This window comes from Triturus cristatus, chromosome 5_2 (genome assembly GCF_964204655.1).
Source record: "Triturus cristatus chromosome 5_2, aTriCri1.1, whole genome shotgun sequence".
In the NCBI taxonomy this organism is placed as follows: domain Eukaryota; kingdom Metazoa; phylum Chordata; class Amphibia; order Caudata; family Salamandridae; genus Triturus; species Triturus cristatus.
The window spans coordinates 308,191,869-308,201,938 of NC_140588.1; the positions used below are offsets into that span (position 1 = coordinate 308,191,869).

General features: G+C 42.3%; 1 protein-coding gene across 2 annotated transcripts in view; it reads left to right on the top strand.

The window, feature by feature from the left end:
• DROSHA (drosha ribonuclease III) overlaps nt 1–7,733 on the top strand; it is a 533,090-nt gene extending 525,357 nt beyond the window's left edge. For both annotated transcript variants that reach the window (XM_085607071.1, XM_085607072.1), the window contains exon 32: nt 7,192–7,733. In XM_085607071.1, the coding sequence (XP_085463197.1) occupies nt 7,192–7,430 (239 nt within the window). In that variant the 3' untranslated portion in view covers nt 7,431–7,733. The remainder of the gene's footprint in view (nt 1–7,191) is intronic.
• The last annotated feature ends 2,337 nt before the right edge of the window (nt 7,734–10,070 follow it).

Genomic DNA, 10,070 nt, shown 5'->3' on the forward strand with positions numbered 1-10,070 from the left:
TCATCTGTTTATATAGTAGCCCACGTATAACTTGTGTCTCTGAAGTACAAGGCGGCAGGAGAGGGCGAGGGGATGTGGCGAGTGATAACTTTGTAGCAGAAGAGCTGTTGCTGGGGAGCAACTTTTTAACCTTGCGGCTGGAGTGTTGTTGCTGGGAAGCAACTTTCTCACCTTGCAGCAGGAGTGTTGTAGCTGGGAAGTAACTTTCTAACCTCGCAGCTGGAGTGTTGTTGCTGGGAAGTAACTTTCTAACCTCGCAGCTGGAGTGTTGTTGCTGGGAAGTAACTTTCTAACCTCGCAGCAGGAGTGTTGTAGCTGGGAAGTAACTTTTTAACCTTGCGGCTGGAGTGTTGTTGCTGGGAAGTAACTTTTTAACCTTGCGGCTGGAGTGTTGTTGCTGCGAAGTAACTTTCTAACCTCGCAGCTGGAGTGTTGTTGCTGGGAAGTAACTTTCTAATCTTGCAGCAAGAGTGTTGTTGCTGGGAAGTAACTTTTTAACTTTGCGGCTGGAGTGTTGTTGCTGGGAAGTAACTTTCTAACCTCGCAGCAGGAGTGTTGTTGCTGGGAAGTATCTTTCGAACCTTACAGCAAGAGTGTTGTACCTGGGAAGTAACTTTCTAACCTTGCAACAGAAGTGTTGCTGGGAGGTAACTTTCCTTTAGCAATGGATCCTTCCAAGGTTCACCTGGTGTTAGAATTGCTCACCACACATCAGAACACACACACACCAACCCATGAATGTTTTGGTACTTTTGTACTAATATAGCATGTTTGTGCATATATTTCAGATAATCTAAATAGCATGCCATGTTTAAGCAGATTCCAATTCCTTTCTGCGGTCTGTGAAGAAGGATCTCGAACCACTTTAGTATTTATGCATGAACATTTGTTTGTGCGTGCATTTTTCAGATGTCTCCTTGTTTCTCTGGTAATTAATTGTTTTAATATGCACAAGCTTAGAATATTTCCACGCCATCATGTTAGGAATACTTGCTACATGAAATAATTAGAACAACACAAAATTAGTACCCATTCAGGCTTTTTCAGCTTTCACTGGATCACTGGAACCCACTTTCTTCCCCATAGAGGTCATTGTCAGGTTCTTTTCACTGCACTTCGAGCTAGGAATTATTCCTACGCCAGGTGTATTTTTCTGTTCAAAACCAGAATCACGTGATGTCTAAACTGTTCGGCGGATTCCAGCAGCTGCCTAAGAGTTATTTATTTATATATTTAAAGACACTAGGTGGTTACTGAACAGTTCATTTGGGTTCTATTTTATGCGGGTAAACTGGCTGGCTGGGCTTGAGCACAAGAGTCCGTAACCTGCCCTGTGGGGACTTCTGAGTCTCAGACTGGGTAAGTACTGACTCTGGTTAGATACTTTGGCTTTTGCATCTGTTTATGCACCAAGAACTGGTTCATTTATCCCGCTCATCTTTCAGGACAATAATTTCACTAATTAGTTGCTGTGTAGCAGCACCGGCGTCAGTTTTTGCCCATGTCCTTGTGACATTGTAAGTTTCACTTGTCTCTGGCATTAGTCCCTTTGCAAGTCGCCCGCCATGGCATTTCAGCTTTTGTTGTTCCTTTGGGCTGCGATCTGAAAGGACCCCTTCAGGCTGATTTGTGTGGCACTTAAAAGCAAGGAGCAGCACATAGTTGTGTAATTCTCCGATTGATGGCTTTCTGTAATTCTTTCTGGAAGAGATTTCAGATAAAAAGTTAGGAAAAGCAGAAAGCTGTAGGTCTGCTATTACCCATTTAAGAGCCATCTGCTCAGTACCTGCACTTAATAATCAACACCGGCGCTTTTCATGAGCACCAGTTAAGCGCCTGTTTATTTACGAGAAGATTAAGTGATTTGTGCCAACGCTGAGACTCGAACCAGCTCTGAAGTTGGCAGCTCTGGCCATTATGCCACATCCTCTCCCCACTTTCATGGTACGCTGTTGGTTCTGGTTTAAGCGAGGCTAACAGGATTAATGGGCTGGTGCAAGCTGCCTGCTGACGAGCCCCAACTTTTACTTTTTTTTTTTTTTTTGTACTTGCATATCCACTGGTTAAACCCTATAGCTCAACCCAGGGTAACTGTGGCTCTGTGCTACAAAGCTTACACAAAGGTTAAGTGTTTAAACAGTACCAAAACAATTGAGGAAGAAATATACAAGCCACTCAAGAACTCCAACACCAATTTATGTGTTTTAGATACCAAAATGAGAAAAATCCATCGGAGGGTTCTAGAGATACAGGATGTACAACATAGAGTTAACATGCACCTTTTCACTTAACCATAAACAAGCATTTGCAAATTCAACAAATTTGACACTTGGAAACGTTTGCAAAGAAAATCTAGATAAGTACCTTTGTGGTTAGTCCTAGTAACTTTGTGTGACCATTTCTGGCAGGGAGCCAGTCAAAAGGACAAGCAAGGTCCCTTAAACAGTTATCTCATCGGAAGAAGCAGTCTTGAGTCCCTTCCAGGCACTTTTATCCTCTTGCTGTAGGTTTCTATGGAAGTGGTCCTGATCAAGAGACACAGAATGCTGAAGATGCTGTGGATGTGATGCAAGCAACGAAGGTCTTTCTGCAGCCACTCCTCGGTCCATGATAGGGTGAGGCGGTCATGGCCACAGGGGTCGACGTACCTCGTAGTCCTCTAGGTCCTGGTAAAAGTCCAGTTGCCGGGTGTCGTGGTTATAGCGCCTGCTTAGACTCACGAGCATTTGTTTTTCTTGACTGTCTGTAACCCGATCCCGATTTTCGGCAGGAACCGCTCTCTGGTGGACTTTGGCTCCTCACTGGCTATGTAACTGCCAAATAAGCAGTAGACAACTGCTAGATCCAGCTCATTGCACTGCATGGTAGTAATTTGGGGGTTGTCTCAAGATATCCTGTGATCATTCCTCAGACAGTATGAGTATATCTACTGTGGAAAACTGTTGTAAAATAATATCCTGACGCAGACTGCAAGTCCCCTAAAAATCCCTTACTACAAGACTTAAGAACTTAGGAGTTTGGCAGACAGGGACTCTGTCAATATGTAGTGGATTTGTATCCACTGTTATATGCAGGTCATTGACTGTAATGCACTTTTTATAAGGCAGACAGAACAACCATCACGTTTTGATCAATGGTGAACGTAGAAAGCTGGCTACAAGTGTGGCCAATATGTACCTATTTACTAGAAACAGTAAATATACATTTTCTCAAATCTAATTTAGGAAGGAAAACCGTATTAGATTATGGTGCTTCTTTGGTTTAGAACTATTAGAAAGATTTACCAAACTAGATGTACCAATTTGAAAGCCTGCATAGGTAGTAACACAGTGGGCTATGGAATGTTAACATCCATTCATAGCTGTTTAAAGTCACATACAAACTAATAGCCTGACTGCTCAACTTTAGTAAGTTTTCTAGAACTTCAGTTTTGTGTTGTATAAAATGAAGCAATTTGGAAATTACAGGCCGAGGTGATAACTGGAGAATGTATTAACTCCTTGTTCCTTGCGAGTGCAAACTCTGCATCGGCGATATGGTTGAATCTCTCTCGCTGTTGCAGGAATGCAGTCAGCAAAGTGCCAATCATGCAGCCTCACAACAGCTTCAACAACCGATATAGTGGCTTCTGCTTCTATAGCAGTAAGTCTATCAATAGTGGCCTTCTGAAAGTCAAGGACGGACATCGGTCTTCCCTTAGTAGTGTGACAATAGGCAACATGTGCATCGTATCTTGCCAACTGGATCAGGTGGAAAACCATCCATGAGTTTTGCGCATTACATTATATGATTGAAGTACCTACTCATTTTTTCCACTCAACTTGTACTTGTGGTAGTCTCAAATTCACAGTTGAATTTGCGCATTTCTGCAGACTGACCCCCAAACTGTGATCAGAGAAGTGCTCTCATCGTGAATTATAGTGAGGACATATAATTATGGAGTATCTGAGAATTTCACAACCAGCAGTTCACTGAAAAGAAATGCATTGCTCTGGCCTTGATGGAGCTTCTTACCAGCAAACTCCTGGGGGAATCCTTTGCAGTGACTTTGGATTGTACTGTAAGCTTAAGTGCCAGAATTGTACAAGTTAATAAAACGCTGGACCCGCTTATAGAAATTATAGGAGTGATTGTACAAGCTCCCATACAGTCTTTTCACCAAGTGCTAAAGTGAAAGGGCAGCCTGCAGGATTTATACTGAAGTCCTTCCCAGTATATACACTCAAGCTGTATATATAACCAGTGGACCTCTTGCACAACCTGTACAACTTGAAGCAGTAAAAACGTCTTTAGCCGGGTATGTACTGCCTGAACATGAGCTGTCCTTTGTACAGGAATAGGGACTTGGTGACCGCTAGATTCTTCCCAGAAGTGTAAATACTCGGAACCTTGGCAGACATATGTTCCATGGCAAACTCAGTTTTGAACAGCCTGCCATGGTCTGATGGTCTTGTGGCAATGCTGCAGAATTATCTTTGAAATGCAGCATAAGTTGCAGAACCAAAAAAGAATCTTTGGTCATGACTGATTAAAAGCTGGGTGCTTCCCAGACCGTACAAGTATACCAGTAAGACTGTATTGTTGGTTTGTGCACTATTTTCATGAACAATGTACGGACCAACGTTTTTTTTTCTCCAACACCCCAAGTGAAGTGGGAGGTCACTAGTGTGCCCTAGAACGAGGCATAAGAGTGCCGCTATGCTTAGTTAGAAACTGTTTGGTACACTGATTTGTTTGATGCTTAATTTCCTCCAGCAACACAGTTATCCACAAAGAGATGGAAGTAGTCAAGGGGCAAAAACATTACATCTAGCATCTACTGTAAATGGGGGAATTAGAGCAGAGGCGGCTCCTTTGCAATGGCGGAGGAGCATTGCCCCACTGGCTCAGAGCCAGCACCTGAAAAATGAAACTATTTAATTTCATTGTTTTATTTTTCAGTTGCAGTTTGGAGGGCTGGGACCTTGGGAGGGGGTAGAAGGAGTGTTGTGTGCAATTCTAAGTGCACATGGGTGTCTGGCCGGCCGTCTCAGGCCTGCCAAACACACATGCGTACTTGGGTTTCTCCAACCCGGCTGCATTGAACAGCCAAGCTGGAGAAACCCCACAGACACCCTGAGCGGAGCGTCTTTTCAGCCTGCTCAAGGGGTCTGTGACATAGTCTCAGTGCCTGCTGGAACCAGTAAGATGGAGGCGCGATGCAGAAGGTGGCCAGCAGCTGCAGGTAAGTTTTCCTTTTCTTAAAAATTCTAATTATTAACTTTCCCTCCCCCCGCGCCAACCCCCACCCCCCTCCCGCCCCTTTTTCTTTGTTGCCGCTGCCACTAAATTAGAAAAGCAAATCTATTAGGGGGCTGTCAAGTGAGCCCACTCCCTCTGCTCTGCGTGGTACCTGCCTGCACTCCAGCTTTGGCTACATTTCCACTGGCTCTCAGCTGCACAGATTGTGCTCGTGAAGGGACATCATGACTGCCATGGCCATTGTTCCTCAGAATCACTGGACTACAAGTCATCATCGGAGGGCACTCCATCAAATGAAAAATGACTTCCAGATTCTGATCCATGATCCTCTCCCCAATATGCAGTATAGAATCGGCCTCGGAGCAGTCTTCAATTATTTGAGTTAAGGCCTGGGCAGCAGTCATCCAACAAGACTGCCATCCCTGTTAACTATCTGAAACTGTTTTCCTCAAACACTCTACTAGGTAGATTGCACCGGTGCTTGTAGAAATGTTAATGCACTGAAAATGCTGTGTGTCTGATAAGAGGTGGAAGTTCATATGCAATGCTGTGAAGGTCCGACTGTAACACAAACGTGATAGAGACAGCAAAATCAAGGTGATGCAGCAGATTTGAACGTCCCATCTCAAAAGGGGGTTACGCTTCTGTTTTTTAGATGTTATCCTAACACATTCAGATTTCCAGGCTTTCTTCTTGCAGCCCTGCTCAGACATAATTGCACCCATGCTACATATAGTGAGCTTTGAGACAGCCCCTTGCTAATGACTGGATGGCTTTCTTGCCTAGAACACCCACCCTCTTTGTTAGATGTCTTCCCTCCTATCAATCTCTTTATCCTGCTCCTGGAGCATTTCTTCTTTTCCTTCACTTTTGAATGGGTTGTATCCTTCCATTTCTGAGGTCATGGAACCATTACTTGTTTTTTTGTTTTAACTTCATTTAGCACTGCAAGTCAGTATTTTGTTTGTTCTTCCCCTTCTAGAAAGCACAGAAGTAATACAGGTAGTTGTCTCATGTAGTGATAGCCGGAACACAACTCCAGTGAAGGACTGGGCACACGCTCCTTCCTGAATGGTCGCAACAGGATATTTAATTGACCCTTCCTGATAATTGAAGTTTTTTGTAACGCATCAGAAGTGTGACTATGCTGCTTGAATTTGCAAGCAATATGCCTGTGCAAATTGATAACTCTGTGGAAGTAGAAAAGTGTCTAGTGCCTCACGTGCCAATTGTGTCGCTCTTCATGTTTTTCACTTTGGTTAAAGCCGAAGAGTTTGATGCTCGAAAATAATCAAAGGATGCATCATTTAAAGAGGATAAACAGTTTAGAGGAACCAAAAGTGTTCTCTGTACCCAGTCCTGCATTCCAAACCATCGCCGACAATAGGCGTCCATGAATGTTGTTTTTTTTTTTTATGTGAGCTGGGGCTTTGCATTGTCACATCATTCACTGGATGCTCCAGGACAAGAACCAATTCAGTGAGAGACTTGTGCAAAGTTTAAAGTGCTGTGGCGTGCAGTTCGAAAATGGAGAGGTCACTCTGAGAGGTTTTTGCCCAAAATAGATCTCAAAAATATCTAAACAATCTGTGCATTCCTTGCTTTATATATCTTCATTCTTAAGGCAGGCCCTCGATGAGATTGTTGATAAAGCATGACGATACAATACTACCACGTCTAATATTTCAGGCGTATACCCTTCCTTGCGTGTAATGGACTGACCTAAAACACCAATCGTAGCACTGGATTCGTTGTATTAGATAGTTTAATGATCCGGTGTCAGAGAGGGGACTGTACATGACTGTCTTTACAGGTAAAATGTCTTCATTTGTCTTTGGAGTGATCTAATCTGGTCAGCTTTGTGTTTTTTGATTGTATAGATAAAAATGTGGACACATTAAGAATTCTGTTGTGCTTTATTTTAACCTGAAATATGTCGTCGTCTTCTAGATAACTTTCCACAGTTGGCCTTCCAGAAGCGCTTCATTGAACGCAAATACAAAAATGAATTAAAAGAAATCAGAGGAGAGGCTGATGAAAAGGGTCGCAAAGACAACAAAAGGAAAAGAGGCGAACCGAGGAAAAGGCCCGAACAAAGGAAAAAGGGCGAAAAGAGGAAAAAGGATGAAAAGACAGAAACGGACAATCAGGATAAAAATGTGACTGAAACCCCCCGAGTGGGAAGATGAAACATGGCGCAGAGGAAGCGCCACTTTGACGTGCCTAAGTCGTTAGACTGCATCCCTTGAGATATGAAATACGTGTATGCTGCCAGAGAAGGAAACGCACCTCATGAACTATAGCACAAATCATGGACATATTCTGCCACAAGGAACATTTTATTTGACTCGGTCTTAAAATGTAAAGTGTTTATTACGTGTTTTTAAAGCTCTTAAGTTAAAGTTTTTTATTTGTTTTTTTGTTAGGGCATTTGTCTGTTAGGGTTTGTTTTTGAGCGCAATAAATTATATTTCAGAATCTTTATTATAAAACACACGTGGTGGTTTGATTCTTTTTTTGTGATAATCCTTCTGTTCGCTTAATCCTTGCTGATTACTCTTTCTTTTCCCAGCATTTTAATCTGCCATGTACGCAATACCTACAATGAATTGGTAGAAAATGCTGTAAGGGTTCCAGTAGAAAACTCAAGAAACAGATCAGGTCAGTGTGACCATACAAGAGACCAAAAGTCAGTTATAAAATGTGTATGGAATGAAAACACCAGAAATGAGAGCAGCAAAATGGCCAGTTCATTGTGCTTAGAAAGTAAACGTAGGACATCCTAAATCTGACAGACTCACTTAAAAACTGTGTGATACCGTTTTATTTTCTTTGTGTTTTTGTATATGTCTTGCCCCTTACTGGCACTCAGGTTTGGGGGTTTTCCAAGGTGATGAAGATTTCACCATCAAATAAGCAATGCCACTGGAATTTTGCGATTCTGCAGCCGCTGTGTTTTCCACATAATCCATTATCTGATGCATAATCTTCAGATTTTAACAAAAAAATAATTTAGTTTGTAGCTCAGACAGATCAAAGGGTAGTAAAATCGTGGCAACAGACATCCCTGTGCGGTGAAAGCCCTTTGCAAAGCTAGACTGGTCATCTTTCCTTTGCTTGTTGCTGTACTTGGGTGTTAATTGGGACTAACAAAGTGAAATCTTTGTCCAGACAGTGTTTCTCTGTGTAAAAATGACAACATAGTACTATTGCAAAATGTACCACATTATGTCGCATAATTTGCCTTTTCTTGCAGTATAATTTGGTCAATTCCTGCTGCATAATTCCAGTGGTCCTGCAAATGAGCCATAATTACATCAGCACAGTCTGGTTTGTCGCCAGGCATTGTAAAGGTCCAACCTCAGGGGTTCTCTGATAGATAATGTCCTTGCAAGCGTAAAGTCTTTTACAACTAGGTAACGTAACAGTCATAGGAAATGCACTAATGGTGATGTTCTAAAAGTTACGAGGCCAATCGACCTGGGATGTGCATGGCCGCAAAAGCAAACGAGTCATAAACAACAGGGGTATACCCAATTAACCCTATGATACCTGGGTATGAGGGAATATATACATATAAGAGCAAGAGGTATCAAGGAATTAATACAAACAATCACTCACGAAGAGAGCACATTTAATTACCCCTTCAAGAGTATCAAATATTCATTATGAGTACATCAAACATCATTTTCAAAAATACACAAAAACAGGCGCTTATTCAAAGAAAGACACAATGACATATATCACAAGACATCAATTATATACAATGCACAGAAAACATCCTACAAATCAATAACCCAAATGAAAATTATTCCCATCATTGTCCCCCTCTAAATGATAGGCTGACCACTGGGAGGTAGTCAAAAACAGGGGGAACCACAAAAAGGGCAAAATGGCCCAAATTTTTCAAGTGTCCCTACAACAATCTAAGAATCACTACAGATCTAGTGACTCCTCCATCCAATGCAAAAGCAAACGAGGCAGCGTCCGTGTTAAATCAAGCCCTGAGGTGGAAATGTGAGGCTGGTCAGCCAAGCAACAAGACGGGTTACGGTCTTCCAGTGTCTATACTCATTAATCTGTAGAATAGTGGGTCCTCTGAAAGTAATAGTAATGTATACATACACTAGCCAGACTTTCTGGCAGGATGATATTGACTATTCAATGGGACACCAAGCATTGTGAGACCTTTGTTGGTATTCCAGGTAGAGAATGTGTGCAGCATTGAGTAGATTCTGGGATGCCTTCGGCGCGATACTTAAAGCTGAAGTATAGGATAGGTATCATAAGATGATCCAGTCACATTCCAACAGTATGTTGTGGTGGGAAACAACTGTTTGACAAGAAATGGGCGAAACACCTGAATAAGTACTGGTAGACTGGTTCTCAAGTGCATTGCACACTGCACCAAAGCCTCATTGTAGTTGGAAGCTTAAAGAGTCCAAAAGGCTTTTGTCAGAAGACACATGGAAGGACACACAGTGTACAGCTGCGACGTCGCTCTAACGGACAAAAGTCTTGTCTGTAATTTTATATTCAAGGTGATGGTCTACAACTCAAAGTAGGAGAAAGGAATATCAAGATGGTATAGATGGTTAGGGTTGAGATACGGCTAGAGTGGCTGTAGAAATGCGAACATTATAGAGTAGCATGAAAAAATAACTGAGTGGTACATTGATCATTTTTGCAAATGGCTTTCACCTCCCTTTTTCCCAACAACTAACTGAAAATAATTTGCGGCTTTGAAGATTTTGCACACAAGTGACAAACTGCTCAAACGTAACATTCTCCTGGACTGCACTGAATCGTTTTTGTGAAAGGTAAGTGCG